Source organism: Peromyscus eremicus, chromosome 7 (genome assembly GCF_949786415.1).
Source record: "Peromyscus eremicus chromosome 7, PerEre_H2_v1, whole genome shotgun sequence".
In the NCBI taxonomy this organism is placed as follows: Eukaryota; Metazoa; Chordata; class Mammalia; order Rodentia; family Cricetidae; genus Peromyscus; species Peromyscus eremicus.
Genome location: NC_081422.1, coordinates 97,370,925 through 97,394,820, shown reverse-complemented (window position 1 = coordinate 97,394,820; position 23,896 = coordinate 97,370,925). Strand labels below are relative to the sequence as shown.

Below are 23,896 nucleotides of genomic sequence, written 5' to 3'. Positions count from 1 at the left end.
CCCGCTAGGGGAACGTGTCCCACGCTGCCAAGGAAGGACTGAGCAATGGCCCCTCTGAGGCTGTTTTTGTTAAACTAAAGTCTAATTTGACTGAGGGGAGCCTGGGTGAAGGGCTTGGTTGGCTTGAGCCATGTGACCCAGGACCAGAGCCTAATTACTATTATTCAGTTAATTGCTTTAATTTACGGGGCTGGGAGGAAGGTAGAGGTGACACACAGTTCCAAGAGAACAGGAAGGAAGAGGTGTGTGGAGAGGTTCTCTGTAAGTTTACAAATATACAAAAACAAAAACAAAAAAAAAAGCACATCTTTCAAATAAAAATGACTGCTTTTTTTTTTATATCTGGCAAAAAGTTGTATACACATGATTTAAATTTTTTTTAATTTTAACAGTTTTTGGCAATCTTAATAAAGTACAATATATTACAACCAAACCAAAAAATAGTTGTTTAGGTAACAGCTGTTAAGAGTGACGTGGTCCCTGATGCCCAGCCTCCCTCCCCGTGTCCCACCCTACTCCTAGAGAGAGAGAGAGAGAAAAGAAAGATCCTCCTGTTTGATAACCACATTTCCCACCCCATTAGGAAACTAACCAATAGGAGGTACCACAACTGAGTAGTGTCTAGTGTCGAGGAAGCCGCGTGGGCGCTGTATTAGCAGGAGCAGCCACCCTCGCTGGCCGGGGGCTCCTGGGGCTTGTCCAGCTTGATGTCAATCACTGCGGGAGGCTGGCTAAGGAAGACGACTGTCACCAAGATGCCACTCCGTCCCGCCGCAAACCTCCAGACTCAGCTCTTAGCTCAGGGGGAGTGGAGAGGAACGGCCTGTCTCCCATCCTTCCCTCTCCTACCTCCGCCTGCCTCCATCCCCCAGACTGTCTACCCAGAGCGACACTTGGGCTGTGACCTGACACACAGGCCAGGGAGGGTCTGTCTCGGAAGCCTTCTCCAGTGACTGATGGGTAGTGCTCGAATTCCAGCGCCAAGCCTTAGTCTCAGCCTCCTTAACTGCTGGCCCCTACTCCAAAGTGCCCTGGTAAGGAAGAGTCCCCCTGGCCAGGCTCAGATGTAAATGTCCACATCCTAAAGTACAGGAGGATGTGGGGATGTCCTGTGGTCCTTATTTCTCAAGGCCTCTACAGTGAGAAGCTGTATCCATGGGCCTAAACAGCCCTCTTTCTATCGGCCCTCTGGGGACTGGGGGCTAAATTACACTTGCCAGAAACACCAGAGGAGGGGGTTCAAGTGCGGGGCTACCTGTTCCCTCCCATCACCTCTGGCTACAAACCAGACCGACTGACTCCTTGAGACTTTAGCTTTGCATCTGGCCAGATCATCTCACTGCTGCTGAGCACCCACAAGCCCTTGGATGCTCTGCAGCCTCCCTGGTCCTTGGCTGGACTCTGGGGGTGGCCGCATTGTTGTACTAAGTGGGGGTGAGAGGGGTGGGGTGGTGATGGGGCTTGCTGCTGGCATTCTAAGGATGCCTCTGTGTCCCCTGTTTGAGGATAACAGATGAGGTTCTTTGGGAATAGCATGCCCTGAAGTTCACACTGTCTCTCTGCCTCGGCTGTCAGGAAGCTCACGGCCAGTATTTTGCCCCTTCTAACAATCACTCAGCACAATATGCATTTTGAGTATGATTTTTTTCCTACCTTTATTTTCTCTATATTGTATGTGCATGCACATACAAACATAAGCTTTGCCTTGTTGTATGTGTGTATGTACGTACACCCATACTTCTGATGTCATGTCTTATGTATACATAAGTAAACAGGTAGTAGATACTTGCTCTCCTTCCCCCTCCCATCCAGTCCAGCTTTGTCCTCTCCCGTCCCACAGTCCTTCTCCTCCATGCCCTAAATCTCTACAAACACTGCCCAGACTATCTCCATGTTGTTCTCTGCCAGCTGCATTTCTGTGGTCGTCCGCACTGATGCCAGTACCCTCCAGTTCCGGGCCTGCACTGTCAGCCCCGGGGACAGGCCTTACTAGGGTCTCCTCATCTTCCTCAGGTACCCCCGAGCCTGCCCACCCACTCTCTCAGCAGAGCGGCATCCCTAAGCCAGTTCAGTGACACTCACACCATCACCTGGAGCACAGCCACAGCATCTAAGATCTCTTACACTAGCATTCAGGCCTTCCCACGAGTCTGGCTTGACCTCTGCCCTCCGCCATACACGGAGATGGCAGCAATCAAAACTGTCCCCTTCTTTAACAGGTTCCATCCTTTCCTTCCTTCTAGAAACACTGCACACAACCCTGCCCCATCCAGCTTCCCGCCCTTTCTCTGCCTGTCAGTGTCCTCATCTAAGCCGGGGCTTGTGTCTATGTCACCTCCTTGGCGGAGCCTCTTCAGGCCGCAGTGAACACCTCCTCTGCTCCCGGTGTGAGGTCCGGGAGATATGTCACCTAAACTCAGCATCAGACTTCAGAGTGGCAAGTCATCCAGACTGGAGGCTGAGGGGTCTGGGCGAAACCCAAGGCTACCTACCCTTTCCTACCTAGAGTTTCTGTACTTACTTACTTGTACTGGGGATCGAACCCAGGGCCTCAGACACATCAAGCATGCACTCAATCACGAGCTATACCTCCCGCCCAGTTTTGCTTTCAATGAGCAGGTTTTGCTAAATGCTTCTTGCACGGGCTTCTCTACCTTAGTCCTGTTCATGCATTATCCTTGTGTGGTACACCCTCTGAGGGAGGAGGATGCTCGCAGCATCCCTGATCTCTACCCATCCGATGCCAGACACACCTGATTCTCAGCCCCCTAACTTACCACAACCAAAATCGTCAGCAGACACTGCTCAATTGCCCTCATGAGGGAGGGGCTGGAGTCAGTCAGAGCTGAGAAGCACTGGTCTAGCTGGAAGGCTAGCTGCAACTATGGCATGTCCCGTATGGGCGTGACCTGACTGCTGTTTCAAAGGAATCTTCTACAGAGCAATCTGAGGCACAACACCACATGGTGTTCTTGGACTGTCTAAAATCTCCCGAGAAACCTGTTAAAAAAACACTTTCCTGGGCCCCATGTCTGTGGATCAGGAACTGGGTCTACAGGGTGAATTATTAAAAAGTTCTCTGGAACACGCCAACGCACGGCACCTGGGAAGTCATTGCTACAGACACTGGATAATTCCAAAATGGCACTGCTCAAAAGGAGTTGCAATGGTGGGCTATTATACATCTGCATGTCCAGTATGGTGGCCACTAGCAACGCCGGCAACTGAGAGCTTGGATAATGGGCACAATCAAGGAACTGAACTTTTTAAAGTGTGTGTGTGTGTGTGTGTGCGTGTGCGTGTGCGTGTGCGTGTGCGTGTGTGTGTGTGTGTGTGTGTGTAATAGGGCCTCTCACTGAATCTGGAGCTAGGCTGGTGGTCAGCAAGTGCCATTGATCCTCCTGTCTCTGTTCCCCACGGTACTAGGGTTACAGTTGTGTGTGTGTCTAAGTTTTTACACAAGTGTTGGGGATTCAAACTTGGGTCTTCAGGCTCGTGTGGCAAGTGCTCTTTTACCCACTGACCCATGTCCATATCCTGAAACTTAACTTTTACCTTAGCCCAATTTTAACTAATTTAAGTGGAAACACTGGTGTAAGACTCTAATATTATAAAGCACAACTTTATAGGATTTGCCACACACTTCTGTACGCACTAACATTTGATGTTCCTTTTTTTGTAATGCTATGTGCCACTGAAATACTGTGGCCAAGGGTTGCTTTTGACTGAAAAGGTGGGCAAGAATGGGTGGACTCACTTCTCACTAGTCCCCAGAAGAGGGGATTCTCTGCAGAGATGGGCCATAGGACTTGGCATGAGCATACCCTGTGCCTTTCTGTAAGCAGAACAGGGTGTGGCTGCTCACCCTTCTGAACCCAGTCCAGTGCACAGGCCACACTCAGGACCCCAGGTGTGGCCCATCACTAACCACATAAAGGACCACTGTCTGATGGTTCCTGAGACAGTGATGGGCCCAAATGGCCTGTTACCATCTTGTCTCCAACTGCTGCGGCTGCATCTCGGCCCCAGCACTTGTGCTGTTTCCGGGACGTTAAGGCTCCTCACTGCTCTATCAGAGGGCCGTGGCTACAGAACACAAACATTTGGATTGTGTCACAGCTCTGCAAGTTGACCGGCTGGGAGGGCTAGGGCATGCTCTGCCCTTCTTGGGAGGCTGAAGTGTCCTCTCTCCTTGGGGCGCACGGTTACTGCCAAGTCACTGCCATTATGGGGCACAGGAACCCTTGTTCCAGGAAGGAGAGTCCTGCATGCGTGGACCCAGCAAGGAGCTTGTGGCCCTATCATGCTGTGGTCCCTCAGCCCAACTCTGTTGAGAGAGTGAGAGCAGCGGAGTGCGTGGGAGGAGCTATTTGAATGGCCCTGGGGAGGCTGCCTGTGCAGGGCGGAGGTGAAGTGCAGTAGCTCTCTGGGGGTCTGGAAGCAGTACATAGAAGTTCCACACCCACATATCTATACCCCACCCCTGCCACCAGTCCAGGGAACAAAGCCACATAAGAACCTTTCCCCTGTCATCGCTAAGTGGCACTTCTGTATACTTCTTCCTTATGTTGACACAATCCCAAGCATAACCCCAAGGACACATCCTCAAAACATCTGGGTAAGAACCATCAGTAAGCCAATGTGTTAGCCCAACACCCCAGCTGAGCCTGAGTGGCCGCTGCTTCCACCTGGTCCCTTCTGGGCTGTCTCCAGTGTGTTCCAGGCTGTTCCAGTCTTGCCTCCTAGGAGGCTCCAGCCATTGGGCACCTGGGGAAGGGTATGGCTGCATCTGCCCGATGGGGGTACCACACAGGGCAAACAGACACAGCCCAGATTGCTCGGTGTGATCTGCTTAGTACTCTTCCCCTAGAGCTCAGTGAGATACTGGTACACCAGGATGCCATGCTAGTTGTTGCCCTGAAGTGGGAGCCCATGTGACCTGATCGTTGGTCCAGCATGGATTCCCACGTGGGCCACGTTTGGGGAGAACATGAAAGAACGGCCACCGTTCACCCAGGCAGGTTGGCTTCGCCTTTGGAATGGGCAGGACGGAGGGAGGCTATCTGTTTCTCACGGTGGGCACGGAAGGGGTCAGCACACATCCTGCCTTCCTGTTCTCCTCCTGACCCTGCGGGTGGGGTTCTGCAGTTTCTGGAGACTCAAAGGCTCCTCCTCACCTGGCTGGTGACACTGGGGGTGGGGGTCTTTCTCCCAAGGAATGCAGCCCAGGTCAGCCATGCAATGTGAGTGGGGAGACACTCTCCATAGCCCTGGGGTCTGTTTCTGTCTCCTTATCTGCAAGTGAGGTCTTGTGACTGACCAACCAGGTGATACACCTGAGTCTGTCCCCTTGGTGCCCTGTTGACCTCTGCAGCACACCGACACTATTTACCCTTGGGCATTGTTGGGGTACCTGTTCCTTGGTGCTCACCCTTGCAGCAGCTGCTAGGGTCTTATTTTCTACTCTGCATCAGGGGCACTGAGCAGGGGAAAGAGACAGGCACAGCTAGGCCACCTCTTTGGCCCCTCCCATTAACCTTGACGTTTCCTTGGTTTTCGCTCCCATCAGCCTGGAGGTGTTCTCTGAATCACTTGGGTCACTCTGTGGCCCTCAGTGGGTGTCTCCCTCAGACCTCTAGGGATAAGTGGAGGATGCTGGGAAGGCTTGCAGGGACATATCCCATTCTGAAAGATGTAAGCTGGGGTGTGAGTGTGTAGTCTCTCGGGCCTTGCTCAGGCAGGGCCATCTGACGAGCTTCAAAGAAAGCCTGTTGGTGGGCAGTGCCCTCAGCCACCTACATCCTTCTAAGTGCATCCTCTCGGGTGCCCTCTGAGAGACAGCACCCCAGAACAGAGTAGGCGTAGATATGAAGGGAGCCTCAGTGTGGATCCTAACTCCCTAAGTTACGTATGATGTGCCTTTAAGGAAACCATTCTACCCCTACGAACCTCAGCTGCAGCATCTGGGTGTTAGCCGGGTTTTCAGTTATACTGTGGGAGCTCTGTGCAGGCTTCTTCCATAGAGCAGTGGGGAGGTGGAGGAAGCCCTGACAAGCTGAAATCAAGTGCTCACTGCATAGAAGCATCCTGGCCTGGGATCTCCGGCGGACTCATGAAACACACATCGTGCTCCCCACAAAGCACGACAGGGCCACTGTCCCTCCTTCCCTCCCCACCACTGCTGCACAGCCCTTGCCTCTCTTCGCTGCCTCTGGGCAAGAGCAGGCAGCCTTGGTCAGAGCTGGGTGGGAGCTCCAAGGCCGTGGAGCCCACCCTGCGGCTCAACAGAGGTGGCCTGGCTATCTATATCTATTGCTGGGCTGGAGGCCAGGGAGTGTTGTCTCCTCTACTGAAACCCCAAGTGACGCACGGACTTTGGGGGCCGTCTTTTCACTCACGTGTTAAAGGAAAAGGATACTCCCTTCTTTGCTCTTCTCCTGGACGTTCTCCATGCCGGGCAGAGCCGATGCCACACGTCGGAAGAGCTGCAGGCAGGAGACACAGGGTCAGGCCCTCCCAGTCCCCCTCCTTCCCGTCCCCGGTCTCCTCCTGCACCGCTCTCCTCGTGGTGTGTATGGATCTTAGGCTTTAATTGCCTGTCTGTCCACTGACTGTGCCCTGGAGTGCAGGCTGGTTCTGAGTCCTTTGCTGTCACCATTGCCCTTCACAATGCTGGTCCTGGAGGGTCTCGGGGTGTTTGCAGGAAGAGGAAGCAGGGGCTAGGGAGACAGCCCGGTCAATAAAGTGCTTGCCACACAAGCTTGAGGCCCCAACTTCAATCCTCAGAATCCACGTTAAAAGCTGGGTATCAGTTGGGAGGCGGTGGCACACACATGCCTTTAATCCCAGCACTCGGGAGGCAGAGCCAGGCAGATGTCTGTGAGTTCGAGGCCAGCCTGGTTGGTCTACAGCGCGAGATCCAGGACAGGCACCAAAACTACACAGAGAAACCCTCTCTCGAAACGCCCCCCCCCCCAAAAAAAAGCTGGGTATCATGGCACACACTTGTAAGCCCAGTGATGGGATGGCAGACAGGTAGGTTTCCAAGGGCTCACTCGCCAGCCAGCCTAGTTGAACTGGTGCACTCCAGATAAAACCAAAGACCCTGTCTCAAAACACAATGTAGATGACACCTGAGGAATGACACCAGAAGTTCACCTGTGGCCTGCGCAGGGGAAAACACACGCATGCCCACACACATAGCAAAGCTGTGGCTTCTCCCACAGGCAGGCTGGCCACAGGCAGTCAGTAGGGGGCATGGTGGTGGCTGAAAAGGACCTACCTGCCCTAGTGCAGGAATCATCCAGGCCCCAGGGAGCAGGCCCTTCAGTAGACTTCTGACTATTACCCTCACATGGGGACTAGGTGTAGAACACCAGTTTCTGACCGGACTTAAGACAAATGACTCTCCCCAGGGACACTGGGGCAGCCAGATGCTGGGAGCCAGAGCCTCAGCCACAGTGGGGGATGTGAGAATGCCATCATGACACTGTGGGTTTGTGTGTGTGTGTGTGTGTGTGTGTGTGTGTGTGTGTGTGTGTGTGTGTGTGTGTTGTGTGTGTGTGGTATGTGTGTGTGCATGATTTTGTTGGTAAAGTGTGTGTGGAAAGTGTATGCGTTATTGTGACTGTCATGTTTCTGTGTGTATATGAGAAAGTGGCCACGGCGGAAGCAAGCTTGTGGGGTGTGGGTTCATGTGTGAGTCTACCAAAGTGAATGTGTATGAGAGCAGGAGGAGACATGGGGGGGCCTGGAAGGTGGAGGCTGGCAGAGATAATAACATCTTGAAAGTAACAAGTACAGGCAGAAGCCCAGAGCACAGAAGATTCTGGACTGGTCTGGATGTCTGGGTCTCCCCCAAGTTCATATGTTAAAACCTGATTCCCAGCAGAAAGGTATAAAAAGGTGTTGCCTTAAAGGGTCCTCCTGACTGGGACCTTTACAAGAAGGCTGAGGGAGCCTGCGAGTTCCTTTCATGTGAATCCTGGATAAACATAACTGCTCCAGCCCCAGCCCCACCTCTTCTCCCTCCTATGATCCCCAACTGTCATGGGAACCTCTCTGCTCCATTTCTGAGCAAAGTCATTCATGGCCCCGAGTTCTTGCTACGTACAAGACAGAAACCCAAACGTTAATCAGACTAAATACCTTGCGTTCTCATTTGAAGTGAAGTGAGATGCTAGGAACCACAGCTCCCCAGCCAGGTGGAAGTCCATGCTGACCCCTCATCCACACATGCTGCTACAGGGACCCACACCTGATCACAGCTGTGGAGACTAGGGACTGACAGAATCTGCATGGCTCCCAAGATGAGTGTTCCCTCCACATCACCTGCTTTATCAGCCCTGGAGGTTAATGCCATCCTTTAACCGCTCAGAGTAACAGGTTTATGTGCTGGTTGGCTGCCTCAACCTAGTCACTAGCCAACTCAGGGCAAGGAACGTCCCAGGTGAGGGCTTCTAGACCTGAGCACATCAGGGCCCTCACCAGTGTGTCCTCCTCACCTGCTTCACGTTGTAGCCGGTCTTCGCGCTGGTCTCAATGAACATAACGCTCAGTTCTTTGGCTCGCTGTTCCCCTTCCTCAATGGTTATCTGCCTAGAAATGAAGGGAGAGGGAAAGCTCAGGTGGCAGAGAGGCAATCCCGGCACACATGAAAGAGGCAACCTGAGATGAAGGACTGTGGGCAGGCAGAAGGAGCCTGCCAGGCCCCTTGGTCAGCCCTGAGGACAGGCTCCTTGCCCAGGAGTCCCTGCTAGAATGCCAGCCACAGTCTTTCTAGTAAGAAGGTGGTACCTGAGCACAGAGGACCCCAGCCCCTTTCCACATGTCTTCTATGTCTTCTGAAGTAGCGAGCAAGGCTATCCCCCACCTTTTAAGGAAGGGTCACATGTAGCCCAGGCTGGCTTTGAATTTATGATGTAGCAAAGAACAACACTGCACTTCTGATCCTACCGTGTCTACCTCCCTACAACAGGGACTGTAGGCACATTCCACCAAGCCTGGTTTTATGAGTGCTGGAGACTGAACCCAGGGATTCATGCATGGAAGACAAGCACTCTACATCTGAGCCACACCCCCACTGCCTTTCTCGGTAGCCATTAGAACTGGAGCTCCTGGACACACACAGCCTTTCTTGGGAGGAATCATCAGTCCCCTTTTCCTAATGCAAACACCAAAATTAAAAGTCATGCCCACCAGGCCCACACTGCTCTGCAGAGGAGCCCATTTCCCTCCCCTCTGGACAGGGCTCTCATCTCTAACTCAGATTATTTCTTAAATGGCAGGGATACTGTGAGAAGTCCACATGCTTTAGAAACCATGACACGTGGCCTTATCTGTCCAAGTCGCACAGAGTTCTGAGAGTGGACACACATGGAGAGGATACCTTGGTGAGCAGGGACACTGGAGGGCAGCTGTGGAGAAGCATCTTCTGGTAACACTCCATGCCCAGACACAGGATGAGCCAGGATGCACAGACTAGGGACAAGTTCTGTGTTCTGCTGACATTCCACAGACTCATAACCACAAGTTATGCAGGGCCTTCACAGGGACAGGAGCTCCAGCCCAGGGGGCCACTGTGTCAGAGCTCTATTTTGGGACCATAATGGGGACATGTGTGCAGACAGGTCCCCGCCCTGCCTGTCCTGGGCAGAGAAAGATGGGGCTTTGAGATGAGAAGCTTGCAGTGTGTGGAATCTAACAGGTAGGCCAGGGTTCTTGTGCGTGGAGGCAAGCTTTGCTGTTCCCGTCATCTCAGACCTCCTGGGCAGAATAGCCACAGAGAGGTGAGGAAGCATGGTCCTGCTAGCCACAGCACCCCCACGCTCTGGTGCATACCTCTTGTCTGCCAGATCCGTCTTGTTGCCCACAAGCATGATGATCACGTCACTGCCCCGCTCTGTCCTGACATCATCAATCCACTTCGAAGTCTGCTGGAAGGAGTTGAGGTCTGGAGGCAGAAAGTGGGGACCGAGTGAGAATGAGAGGCCCCAGAGGCAAGCATGTACCTAGACACGAATCCAAGCTCCACGTAACAGTTAGGCTGGGGCCATACAGGGAAGCCAGGACTGCTCAGCCACCCCAGGGAGAGAAGTCACCATACCTGGGAAGCTAGGCTGTCACAATTTCTACACAGAACAGTGACTCTAGAGGCCATGCAAGAGTTAGAGCTGATTTGAGGCTCACAGCAGAGGGTGGAAAGGAAGGCTTTGGGAGGACACCGCGGCCCCAAGGAAATGCTGTCCCACCAAAGGGATGCTCAAGGGAGTCTGAGGAAGGCCAGGCTGGCTTGGGATAAGAACTTGCAACCCTGCAGGGAAAGGTGGATGGAAGGCCACCCCAGAGGCACATGAATCTAGAAGCAAGTCACCTATGGGCAGCAGCATCTCCTTCAGAAGAGTCATAGGGTGACACCCAAGCTATGCTCCTCTAGATGGTCTTGGGTAGCTAGGCTCTGCCTAAGGCCTGCCCTAACCTCTGAGTCTGTGAAGCCTTCTCAAGACCCATGTGTGCCAGGAGGGCTGCCTCCAGGGATCCCTGGGGAGAGCTGGCACATATGTCAGCCAGGGCCACGGAGAGCACAGAGGGTTAACCTTGGGAGCATCTGTCTCCCTGCCCATCCGGGACCCTGTCTTGTTCAGCCAGGTCTGTCACAGGCGTTTGAAGGACAGTGATACTGGTGGTCCAAGATAAGTCACTACCCCCACACTGAGCACATACCTGTATGCACATTCACACACACACACACACACACACACACACACACACACACACACAGGTCTGGTCAGGGTCACACTGGACCCCAAGAGCTCCCTCACTCCAACACAGACCCGTACTCACTAGTGATGTCGTACACCACCACAGCCACCGTGGAGTCCCGGATGTAGCTGGGGATGAGGCTGCGGAACCTCTCTTGCCCCGCTGTGTCCCAGAGCTGCAGTCTAACCTAAGTGTCAAGACAGAGGCATCAGTGGGACAGTGGATCCCTCCTGGTAGAGGGAGTTGGAGGCCCAGACCCCATGATGCTGGCACTGCCAAGTCCATCTCGATCTTGGCAGAGACTTCCAAGAGTGCCCAACTGGGGGCTCTAGGGGATAAAGCCAACAATGCCCCTTTGTCCTCCCAGGTCGGAGACCAGGAACTCACCGTGCGGTCTTCCAAGTACATGGTTTTTGACAAGAAGTCAATCCCGATGGTTGCCTATGAAAGAACAGCACAGGGAAGTCAAAATGGAAAAGACTCATACTAAGGGGCCAAATGCCCAGAGACCCCAGGAAGTGGCAAAGACAGCAGAGGGGAGGGGACACCCAAGCCAAGTCCCCCCACTAGCCACCGACACCCTTTTTCGAGGAGAGAGCCTGAGCAAACCACGGGTGAAAATGGGTTTTTGTTTCTGTTTTCAGAGAGGAATATTCTACAGAGAGAGAGAGAGAGAGAGAGAGAGAGAGAGAGAGAGAGAGAGAGAGAGAGAGCGCCAGCCTTCAGGAAGGGCGAGAGAGCATGGGGCATGGAAGAGAGGCTCCCCGGGAACAGCCCACCAAGTAGAGCTCCCCACTGCCTCCAGTATCCCCCAGCTCCCCCAGCCTCTACCTTGAACTTGGGTTCACCATTGCTCTTGGGAGGGTTTTTGAGGGGGTTGGGGGGTGGAACTTGCCACTGCATGGGACCAGGGAACAGTATGCCCTGCCTCGGGTGGGGGTACTGTGCACCATCCACAATAATGTCTTATTCGAAAACCCAATGAGCTCTTTGCTCCTCATACTGCCAAGTCAAGAGCTGCCACCCACACCCTGTGCCACCCCGGTGCCTCTTCTGTCCTGGTAGGCAACCCCCACCTCTCTGGTCCTTGCCTGCACCCTGTGCCTGTAAGTGGGGACTAAGGTACTGCCAATGTGGAATGGAGTGAACACCACCAGGTAGTAATGAAGCTTCAGCAGTGTGCTCCGGCCTGTGCCTGGAGTCACCTCATAAAATACATCCAGCTTGGAGGAACCTTTACCCAGTGAAAGGCTCAGTAGAAAGCATTGTGTGTGGTGAGATCCCAACTTGACTGAATGAAGTAGAGAGATGGTCTCATATTTTCTCAGATGCTGAGATGAAGAGAGTATGTTGTGTTCTGGTATCTGAATAAATGGTTGCATCTTGGGCAATTTTTGCTTTCTCTATCACATATTTTAATATTTTCTATAATAAACAGTTAATAGTTAAGAATTCAGAAGAAAAAAATCCTTGAGACAGCTGCGCAATCCCAGCACTTTCAAGAAAGGAGGAACATGAGTGTGAAGTCAACCTGAGCTACACGGTCAATCTTTTTTTTTTTTTTTTTTTTTTTTTTTAAGATTCATTTATTTATTACGTACACAGTGTTCTGCCTGCATGTATGTCTGCAGGCCAGAAGAGGGCACCAGATCTCATTACAGATGGCTGTGAACCACCATGTGGTTGCTGGAATTGAACCCAGGACCTCTGGAAGAGCAGCCCCGGTGCTCTTAACTGCTGAGCCATCTCTCCAGTCCCCTACACAGTGAATCTTTATTTAAAAAAAAATCTTTGAAAGAAAAGTTTTCATCATTTGAAAACCTGCAGTGAATACAAAAGACACACTAAGGGGAGACTTCAGTATAAACACAGAGATCTCCGTCCACTTGATTTAGAGTCACCGAGGAGACACACCTTTGGGCTGTCTGTGAGGGCTTTTCCAAGAGAAGTTTGCCTGAGCAGGGAAGATCTGTCCTAAATGTGAGCAGCACCCATGGGCTGAGGTCCCACACTGAACAAAAAGGAGAGACTGAGAGGAAGCACAGCAAGCCCCTTTCCTCCCCTCCCCCTCCCTCCTCTCTCTTCTTCACTGAGTTAGAGGGGGGTGTGTGTGTGTGTGCGCGCGCGCGCACGTGCGCCAACTTGATATGAACTAGAGAACTAGAGTCACCTGGGAAGAGCAAATCTCACTGGGCTCCCCCAGATTAGTCTGGCCTGTGGACAAGTCAGTGGGAACATTTTCTTGACTAACGGCTGATGTGGGAAAGCCCAGCCCATGGTGGGTGGGGCCACCCCTGGGCACGTGGTCCTAGGGACCATAAGAAAAGAGGCTGAGCAAGCCATGAAGAACAAGCCAGTAAGCAGTGCTCCTCTGCAGCTCTTCATCAGCTCCTACTTCAAGGCTGAGCTGCTGCCTGACTTCCCTAAATGATGGACGGTGATGGAGGAGAGCAAGCCAACTAATCCCTTCCCCACCAAGCTGGTTCTGCATGGTGTTTTATCATAGCAACAAAAGAAAACTCGGATCCACTCTCTCCTTCCAGACTGTGGACACAGTGGGACCAGCAGCCTCACGTTCCCTGCCACCCCATCTTCGCCACGATGATCGCAAGCCCTTCTCAGGCGGTGACCCAAAATAAGTCCTTCCTTAAGTTGCCGCTTCCCAGGTATTTGGTCACAGTAATGTGTAAAGTACCCAATGCCACCTCATTCTAGAACGCATGTGCAACAATTCAAGAGCTACACACACACTGTAGACACAACCCAATCCTGTCGTGACTGTGGGAATGAAAAGAGAAGATTGGAGAAGCTGGATAGTATGCCTCATGACTTTGCTAGTCGGTGCGGGACTGGGAAAAACCCGTGCTGAAATCTAGCCATTACTAGCCGGCTATGTAGTGTCCTGCCTAGCACAGTCATGGGAGGCAAATCTAAAACCAATGAGCACTTGCTGACAGGGCCTCATCCCCAAGCAGCCACACATGGTCATTCATCAGTGAGTGGACTGACAACCCTGTGTCTACTTAGAACCTTAAGGAATGTGCCAAACGGAAATTTCAACTTCTCTATGTGCCACAAGATCCTTGCGGGGCACCAAACTCCTTCTTTAGTGACCCCCCGAACCAAACCAGATGCCTGGGCTCAGGATCAGAGGCAAGGGCTGCCAGCATTCCCCAATGCAGAATTTGAGAAATGCACAGTTGAGCTGGTGGCTGCCCCCATTGAAGGCCATGTTTCCTATGGCTGCAGGGTGGCTACAATCCGATCAAAGGATGAGAAGGTGATGACTGTCTGGGATGAGTCCTTTATGGGTTAGTGTGCTCCAAGCTGCCCCCTTTCCCACTGCTTGGAATGCAGATGGGGTGGTGAGCCCCATGGCTCACCCAGCTGAGGATGATGGGCAGGACAGCTGCTCCACAGAGCCTGATCCTGACTGTGCAGTTACCTCGGCAGCACTTGCCTGCGTACACCTCTTCTTGTTGTGCAAGAGAGACTCCATTTTCTATTTTGCTCCAGCCACTTCGGTCAACGCAGCGTAACTAACCTTAATCAACAGAGTGAAGGACTGTGGAAAATCATATCCCCAAAGGTCGGCACCTGGGTGGTGACAGCGATGTCACTGATAATAACTGTGACGGTGACAACCTTTTTTTTCCCCCTTGTGTGCACATAAGACACTTGGCTGCTATGGAGCAGAGAGAGGTCATCAGATACTATGACAAGAAGTCATGTCACTGGATCAAGCTGCAGCCACGCATAGCCCAGTGGCTTCCGTCATCACAAACACTGAACTACATACTGTATCTCTATTCAACCTCAACACAGCCTGACCAAAGAGAGGGCAATGAGTAAACCAACACTGGGAGGGACCAACTTCCTAGCCCCCCGGCTTTCTCTAAGTCTGATCTTCAAGCTACTACGGAAGTGCAATCCCTAATCTGGTAGCTGTTTTCTCTCTAATACCTGTTCTGGCCACTTGTTAGAATCTGAATCTGAAATGTCCCAGAGGCTCGTGTTCTGAATGCTTGGTCTCCAGTGGGCAGTGTCTACTTGGAGGCCGTGGAACCTTTCAGAACGGGGCATACCTGGTGGAAGAAGTTGGGTGGGCTTGGGAGATTATACACAGCCTCCGTCCTCCCCACTTCCTGAGCTGCCTCTACTGTATGCTGGAATAGGCTGAAGTCCTTTGGGAAACCGTGAGCCAGAACACATCTTTCTTCCTTCAAGTTGTTTCTATCAGAACAACACAAAAGTATCAAGTGCAGAGCTGGCCCCAGCTAAGTGGCGCCATTGCTATAACTAATTCCACCAGGTGGTTTATAGTGGTGCCACTGTTATAACTAATCCCACCAGCTGGTTTATAGTGACACCATTCTTATAACTAACCCCACCAGGTGGTTTATCGGCCTTTGAAACGGGCTGGTGAAGGAATGTGGAAGAGTTTGAAGATGTGGACTATGACGATGTAGACTTACCACTCTGGTGAGAACTTAGAGGACCAGGATGCTGACAATATGGACAGCAAAGATGATACTCATGTGGTCTCAGGGAGGGACAAGGACCCGACTGGGAACAGGACTACAGAGCCACTGTGTCTGGTGAAGAATTCGTTCACATTCTACCCATGTTCTGAAAATTTGAGTGAGGTGGATTTCAAAAGTAATGGAGAAAACGCAAGACAACTTAGTATTCAGCCTGTGGTACGGTTCTGGCTGGCTACTTTTAGTTAGGTTTATAGTGGGAATCAGGATCAAAATGCAGAGAAGAGTTTTTAAAATGTGGGATCTGGTCCTGAAAGAAAGGTGAGGATGTTTAAAGCTGTGGATAAGGGAAGTGTGGGCAAGGCAGGCCACTGATGCTCAAGTCATCAGCATCTGTAAGAAGCTGCGCATATGACACCAGGACAACAGAACAGGTGACCTGAGAAGGAGTCCCTACCCTCTGAAGGTGCCAGGGTATAAAACTGAAGACTCGCTTAAAATACTTTCCATCAAAGGAGACTGAATTTTGAAGAGTCACCAGGGTGTTCTGATGGAAAAGGGCCACCTACGGAAATGATTTTCTCGGTTCTGGGTTCAGCTGCTCAGGGACTCGGGCTGATGCAGCCATGATCTAAATGGTCCTCACTGGCAGCAGACTTTGGAATTATCCACCAGGGACTATTTTCCAGGTGTGCAGAAGGCAAGATTTTGGGGGTCTTGCCCCTAGGTTCTTGAGGAACGCCTGTGAGTGAGACCAAAGAATGTGCCCCAGATTCTGGATATGGAGCTACAAGATTTAACGTTTTCCCTGCTGGGTGTTAGTCCTGCTTTGGTTCCATCTTGAATACATTCTTCTTACTTTACAGGTCACAGCAAAGAAACTATTTTGAGTCTCAGTAGAGACTTTAGACTTTGACTTCTGATCACTGTTGAGACTATGAGGCTTCTTGAAGTTGGAATAAATACATCTGTGTATTACAAGATGGCCATGAGCCTTTGGCAACCAGGATGGAATGTTATAGTTCGAATCTAAAGTGTCTCTCACAGGCTTAGGTTTTGAGTATTTGTTTGCCAGCTGGTGGAACTATTTGGGGAGGGTTTGGAGCCTTTGGGGAGTGGGACCTAGCTGGTGGAAACAGGACACGTAGGGTGGGTGTTTAGCACGTACACCAGTTTATACGTGGTTCTAGCCTTGCTCTCTCTGTTTCATGGTCAGCTGTGATGTGAGGAGCCCCCACCACATGCTCGCACACGCTCACACATGCTCACACTGCTGCAAATCTGTCAGGCCTTCCCTGTCCGTGAAGGACTGAATTCTTCTGGAACCATGAATCAAAATAAGTCTTTCTTTCTGTAAATTGTACCTGTCGAGTAATTTGGTGGCAAAACCATAGGAAAAGCACGTGTGATTCCCCACCCAACCAGGCCATCTATCTACTGCAAAGACAATTGGGAGAGGAAGTCACAGCTGTGCATGACGGTGACAAAGCACTGGTGTCACTTCTTGGGGGCAACTGAACCATCGTTTGTCTTCATAGTTAAGGTTCTGCTTTGGTTAACAGCTGAGCAGGTTATACCAGACCAGTCTGTAAATTCAAGAAACCATTCACAAGCACTTAAGAGTGATCACAAACTGGTGGATAATGGACGGATTACAGTCTCCGGGAAAGGAAAGAGAACTCAGTGGAACCTGCCCTTAAGTCATCATGTCTACTCAATAAAAAAGAGCAGCTATGCAAAGAAGGAATTTGAATCATAATCAAGAGGGGGAAAAACCACCTCAGTAGGAATAGACTCCCAGATGATACCAACAGGTATGCTTAAAAAGAGAAGAGAGAAAACAGACGTGGAGACCGGGTTTCAACCCATCTGAGGACATCCTAACAATCAAGACAGAAATGAGGAAAGGCAGAGACAGCAGGTCACGTGGTGCTATCTCTTGTAGTCTCACCTTCCCCAGCCCCTTCTTCCCACCTCCACCTACCCTCCCCACTCAGACTAAACGTCTCCTGTGAGTAACCTCCAGGCACCTGGCCTGGCTTCCCTGTCCTCAACACTGGTCCTGCAAGGCATCGTTACACAGCAGGCAAGGTTATTTTTCTGGGTTTAAAACCAACAACCTTAGGGGTGTGGAGAGGTGGCCCAGCAGGTTAAGAACACTAGCTGCTCTTGCAGAGGACCCACGTTCCATTCCTAAAACCACATGGCACCTTACAACTCTTTACAGTTCTTGTTCCAGGGGATATAACGCCCTCTTCTGGCCTCCACCAGCACTTCACATACATGGTACACTTTCATATATGCAGGCAAAACACTCATACACATGAAAGAAAGAAAGATACGTAATTTTTTTTTTTTTGGTTTTTCGAGACAGAGTTTCTCTGTGTAGCTTTGCGCCTTTCCTGGATCTCGCTCTGTAGACCAGGCTGGCCTCGAACTCACAAAGACCCGCCTGCCTCTGCCTCCCGAGTGCTGGGATTAAAGGCATGCATCACCACCGCCTGGCTATGATAAATAAATCTTAAAACACAAAATTATATAAAACAAAAACCCGACTCCTTCCTCCCTGATGGCCCTAGGAAACACTCTAAACCTGTGTGGTTGACTGTTCGGGGCCCACCACTGGCTTTTTATGGCCTCATACTCCTCTTCCTCAGCTTGCATTTATACCAGGGAATAATGTTTGGAATTCCCACATTACTGTGCATTTATTTTGTATATATTTGTGCATCCATGCATGCCATGGCTCTTTTGTGAAGGTCAGAGGGCAATTTACAGGAGTTGGTTCTCTCCTTCCACCATGTGTCTGGGGATGGAACTCAGGTCGTTAGACTTGGGCAGCAGGGACCTTTACCCACAGAGTCAGTTTGCAGGCCCCTCCCATGTCTTTTTCCTGATGCTGTTCCTCCCCTGAAAGTATTTCTTTAGAATTTGAGATACTTTTTCTCTGCAAATCACATTCTGAACTCTCAGGCTAGCCCAGAGATTGTTCGATACTTTCTCTACTACCAAACAGGAAAGGTCTCAGACTGACTCATCTCTGCCACTGGTCAATGATGTGGTGATTCTGAACAAGTAGCCTGCTAATCGTGGGCTTTAGAATCACCCCAGGAGCTCTTTGAACATTGGGAAATCTGAGTCCACTCAGGTAGACACAAGTGCAAGCTCTGGATGTCAGTCTGGGAATCAGAACCATAGATGAGTTCTCAGATCATTTACTTGCTCTGTGCTGTGATCCGGGTCTGAGGAGGCTGTGTTCTCCAGGGGTCACAGATTAATGACAAGGCTTCAGGGAGAGGGGACAATGCTGGTGGATGAGGTGTCATGCACAGGGACCAGGCTCACTCAGAACCAGGGTCACACAGTCTGGGTAGCAGGGCTGGGATCTGAATCCATGTCTCCCTGACATCCAAGTCCCTGCTATGGGCTATTAAGCTGTACTCCTTCTGCTTCTAGAAGTCCGTTTCTGAGGCTGTCACTGTGACTCCCTGGCATCACATCATATCTGGCTCCCTCCTGTCAGAGAGTGGTAATAATTAGCCATAACAGCTCATCAGAGTCCACTTAAGAGGGAGTTCATTTGCATTTTAGTAGAAATAAATAAAGTGAGCCCTCAAAGGACAGAAGGGAAAGGGCTTGCAAGAGAGACTTGGCTGGGTCTCCATGACCAGAACAATTCTAGCTTCTGGGCACCATCTATTTCCCAGATACAAGTCACAGTAGCTGGCCCTACACCACTGCCAGCTGGAGCCTGGCTCTACCAAGAAGGCCAGATTTTCAGAGAAGGTGGTCATGGTCTTCCCTGGGCATCATTTTATTGTGGCAGATGGTGTAATAATTAACAATCAAGCCACTTCACTTGAGTGCCTACTGTGTGTTATAAAAATCCCTGGTCCCTGCCCCTCAGGAGCTTTTGACTTTGTGGAGAAGAAGAAGATAAATGCACAAGAACTGTCACTCACAGCAATGGAGAAGCGGTTGAGAAGGACTCTGAGGGTCCAGAGCAGCGGGCCCCACTTGCTTGGTGTCTTATGGAAATGTGGAGTGAATTTTAGTGCATATCACTTTTTCAGTAGGCAGAGGATGGGGAATAGTGGAGGATGGGAGGTTCAGGTTCAGGTTCAGGGAGAAGAAGCATCTTGGAGGGAGTAAGAGGAATTCTGGTTATTATCAAACGAGAGTTTGTCTAACCCTCTTGCTGATTACTATTATTAACTGTGGACCAACTAGAACAAACAGGTGAGTGAAGGCACCAGAAAGTGCAGGTAGAAACCAGAGTGAGTGAACACTCACTGAGAGGGGAACGCTGCATGCTTCCTATTGTTTCATGACTTCTCACCCAACGGCGGGCGGCCCCAGCGGCAGCCAAGGGGTGGCTTGGAAACCCACAGTCAAACTGGTTGAAAAATAAGAGGACAGAACGCACAGCACCCCAGCTGAGGAGAAGTACAGAAAATCCTAGACACGAGAAAGCCACAGAGAAGGGACTCTGAAGTCTGCATATAAACCGTGCTTGACATCGGATGAGCTGAGAAGACCCCGAGCAACCTGCCCATGGCTGGGAAGAAAACAAAACAAACAGAAACTGGAAGAGACTGTGTGGCTGCTGCCCAGCGCGGGACAGGCTGAGAATCGGGGTCCACACAACTGTTAAAAAAACACCATTGCTCAAAGCTGGAAACAGAATCCACGGTCACAAGCACAATGTGCAGGACACAGTCCCAAGTGAGCAGCCAGGAGGTGAGCGGAGAATGTAAGCCATACACGAGAAAGAGAAATTGAAGAGCTATTCTGGGCTAATTTAGACGCTGAAAGTAGGGGGAAATATTCTAAAGTGGTCAATATTATTATGTCCAAACACAGAAAGAAACTTGTTTTCATAACGAAGACTCAGATTTGGGCCAGCAAGATGGCTCGGCAGGTAAAGGTGCCCACCATCAAACCTGACCACTTTGGTTTGATCCTGGGAACCCACAGGGTAGAAGAGAGAAAACTCACCCTACAAAGTTGTCCTCTGATGGCCACACATGTGCCATGGCATGCACCTCTCCATACATACACACACACACACACACACACACACACACAATTTTAAAAGAAAAAAATCAGAGTCAAATCAATGAATAGCAAACGAAAGATAAAATCTTGGGAGCAGCCCAAGGAAAATGACACATGACAGCCAAGGGCATGGTGACAGGGATGACAGGGACAAGGGACAACACGTAGACTTGGAATTTGAAATCCAGCTAAAAGTTCTTCAAATGCACAGATAAACTAAAAACATTTTTAAATAAATGGGAATAAAGAGTCTACATTAGAAAGAAGTTCCTCAGACTGAGAGGAAATAATGATGTTAGCAGGAACTGAGATTCCTCTGGAAAGGCTAAGGATACAGGAGAGGGTCACTACTCGAGTGAGGCAGGACAGTGTTGTGTGGTGATATTTTGTTGAATTCTAATAAAATTTGCCTGAAGATCAGAGGACAGAGCCAGCCACTAGATTAAACATAGAAGCCAGGCAGTGGTGGCACATACCTTTAATCCTAGCACTCCACAGGTGTCCCTCCCTCTGGAGTTGGCTCTCTCCCCTTGTCCATCTTCCAGACTTGCACAACAGATTTCTGTGTCTGGATTCTGTGAGTTCAAGGCCACCCTAACTACATTGAGTTTGATTTAGTCTAGGAGAGAAACAGCTAGGCAGTGGTGGCACACACTTGTAACTCCAGTATTTGGGAAGCATATACACCATTAATCCCAGCACTAGGAAGGTTGAGACAGGAACTGAAATGGCTGGGCAGAGAAAGTCATACAAGGTGGGAAGAGACAGGAACTCAGCCCTTTCGGCTGAGGACTCAGAGGCACTCAGTCTGAGGATTTGTGGAGACAGGATCTCGCCTCCCTTTCAGCCTGAGGATTCGGTAATGGTGAGAAGTTTCTCTAGTGGCTTGTTCCTTTGTCTCTCTGATCTTTCAGCATTTACCCCAATATCTGGCTCCGGGTTTTTATTATAAGAGCAATTAGGATTTGTGCAACAGTGTTGTAGATGACAACACCCTGAAGTACGAAGCCACATACTTTCTTCAGAAAATGGAAAATGGTTGGGACCAATGGCTGGTCCAGGGGACACGAGGAGAGGACATGGTGAAGCCAGAGAACTGGATGAAGTGGAGATTCAGAAGGACTTCCTAATAGCCAGAACTCTAGAAGGGTCATTCTGGTTGACAGATGGGAAGAATGCAAGGAAGACACATAGAAGTTTGTTGTGCAAGTCTGGAAGATAGGCAAGGGGAGAGAGCCGACTCCCGAGGGAGGGACATATGTGGATGATACTGAGGACATGCTGGACGTGGTGGATGCTGAGAGACACAGAAAGGCTGTGTGGCTGAGGCAAGGTCTTGACATGTGCAGTGGCTTGTATAGGTGGGAACAACATCTTCACTTATCAGATGACAAACTAGAGGTCCAGAGACAAGAAGTGACTTTCCCAAAGTCTCACAGTGAGTCAGCAGGGTGACAAGGACTGTCACACATCTTTTCCACGGCTGGCACACAGGCTTTGGGTGAATGGTTAACTTTGTTGACCTGAGTAGTGTATACTCTTGGATCACTGCAACCAAAATACCTGACAGAAACAAGAACTCAAGAATGGGGTGACTTTATTCCGGCTTACAGTTTCCAAGAGCTCTCAGTCCATGGTCGCTTGGTCCCACATGCTTGGGCAGGATGTTGTGATGTGAACTGCCACCATGATGTGAACTGCTCTGCTTGGTCATGTGCTCGCCACTGTCATTTACTAACACCTCTGCAACTACATGTGCCCAAATCAATACTTTCTACATTAGGCTGTTTCTGTTGGGTGTGTGGTAATGTCTATGGAAAAATAGCTGATCCAGGCTGACTCCTTTGGAGCAGACTCCAGAAAGGGTAGCCCTAACCACACCACAAGAACTAGTGAAAACAGACACTACATGGGTGTCGCTCATGTATGTTGCCTAAGTGGGGAGCCATGAGGCTAAATCCAGACTCATCGGCATTCTCACAGGGGATGAGCTGGGATGACCAGGGCATAGCACGCGGAGCTCCTGGGGCTCCTGGGCTCTGACTGAGAGTTCTGTTGAATTGCTATTCAGCACAGCCCTACAGGCTCTGACCTGTGTCAACTCAGACTTCAGAGGCCAAGGACCTCAGATGACTGTCCACACCATAAAAAGGGTGCTAGCAGCAAGTGGGGTGAGGAGGCAGGCAGTACACTTTAGAGGTCTGTGAGCTGCACGGATTGCCATGTGAGTCTCCGCCTTGCTGTTCACACTACTACCCACTACTCTACCTGCCAAGCCATGTCAAGTACCTCTCTGTAGCCTGACCCCAGGAAACCCTCTCTCTATATTAGTGACTTTTCTGTTGCTGAGGCAGAGTATCTTAAAGAACGAACTTCAGAGAGAAAGGTTCTATTTTGGCTGTTTAAGGGCTACAGTCCATCTGGTGGTGAAACCAGCTCCCCCCTGCTCCCCATGGCAGGTAGGAGTGTGAAGCTGTTGGCTCACACCACGGTGGACGAGGAAGCAGGGCTCAAGCTGGAAGTGGAGCCAGGCCGTAACCATACTGTACTGCATGCTGCCTACCCCACAGACACCCACTTCCTCCACCAGGACCCACCTCCTAAAGGCCCCACCACTTTCCAAAACATCCCGACCTGCTGGGGACCAAGCATTCAAACACAGCCTGTGGGGGAGGTGGGCTTGTTCAAGAGACAGCAACATCTGAGCACATCACCTTACAAGAACCAGGCAGAGTTTCCTTTCCCCGCGGCCAGCTGGGAACTAGGATCCAATGTTGAGACCCAGGCGGTGGTTCTACGGCTCTCAGCCCAGTGCCCTCACTCATGGAGCTAGATTTCCCCCCTTTGCATCTGCAGTCTACTTGTAAAGGAAGCTCCCACTTTAGGTGGATGTTAGAGGGAGGAGACACCAGATAAAAAGAACAAATGACTATTCAGAAAGGCCTCGGCATCCTTGGTGACTCCTTTTGATTAGCTCCCTCTCAAGGGTCAGCACAGTTCACACAGGAGAGTTGTGTATTGATGGATGTGTGTGAGTGTGTGTGTGTGTGTGTGTGTGTGTGTGTGTGTGTGTGTGTGTGTGAAGCATGGCAATGGGGACACACACAAGTTTACACTTTATTTGCACAAAAGCATGAAAGGGTATATTATACTGGTATGAGTGAGAAGGGGGTTGGGGCTTCTGCTCTGAAGGTAAAGTCAGGATCCCCAATACACACAGAGCCCCAGCACTGCTCTGAGGCGAAGGTGGTGAGGAACCCTCACAGGCTTTCTGGAAAAGAAGCATACTCAGGGTCTGTCTGTCAGTGCCACTCAGGACAGGCCCCAGCTGGCCCCAGAGGAGCCGCCATGCCATCAGTCAGGTGTCCAGCAAGCACCAGTATGATTTTCTTTGATGTTATCTGTGTTTATTTGTTTTTTGTTTGTTTGTTTGTTTGTATTGAGGTAGGCTCTATTGTATTCCCAGCTCCCAAGGCCTTTAAATGACTATGTTGCTGAGGATGCTTTGAACGTACCCTCCTGCTTCTAACTCTACATGCTAGACTCTACCAGTTGAGCTAAAGAGTCTGATTAGCTTCCCTAGCTCTCAATCCTCC

The 23,896-nt window shown here is 50.6% G+C and overlaps 1 protein-coding gene across 1 annotated transcript in view; it reads right to left on the bottom strand.

Moving 5' to 3' along the window:
• Window positions 1-364: 364 nt before the first annotated feature.
• The window catches only part of Rab6b (RAB6B, member RAS oncogene family), a 58,765-nt gene continuing 35,233 nt past the window's right edge, over window positions 365-23,896 (bottom strand). The window contains exons 3-8 of the mRNA XM_059268471.1: window positions 11,149-11,202; window positions 10,843-10,948; window positions 9,841-9,952; window positions 8,505-8,598; window positions 6,419-6,485; window positions 365-717 (exon numbers count right to left, since the gene is read on the bottom strand). Of these exons, the coding sequence (XP_059124454.1) occupies window positions 653-717; window positions 6,419-6,485; window positions 8,505-8,598; window positions 9,841-9,952; window positions 10,843-10,948; window positions 11,149-11,202 (498 nt within the window). The 3' untranslated portion in view covers window positions 365-652. The remainder of the gene's footprint in view (window positions 718-6,418; window positions 6,486-8,504; window positions 8,599-9,840; window positions 9,953-10,842; window positions 10,949-11,148; window positions 11,203-23,896) is intronic.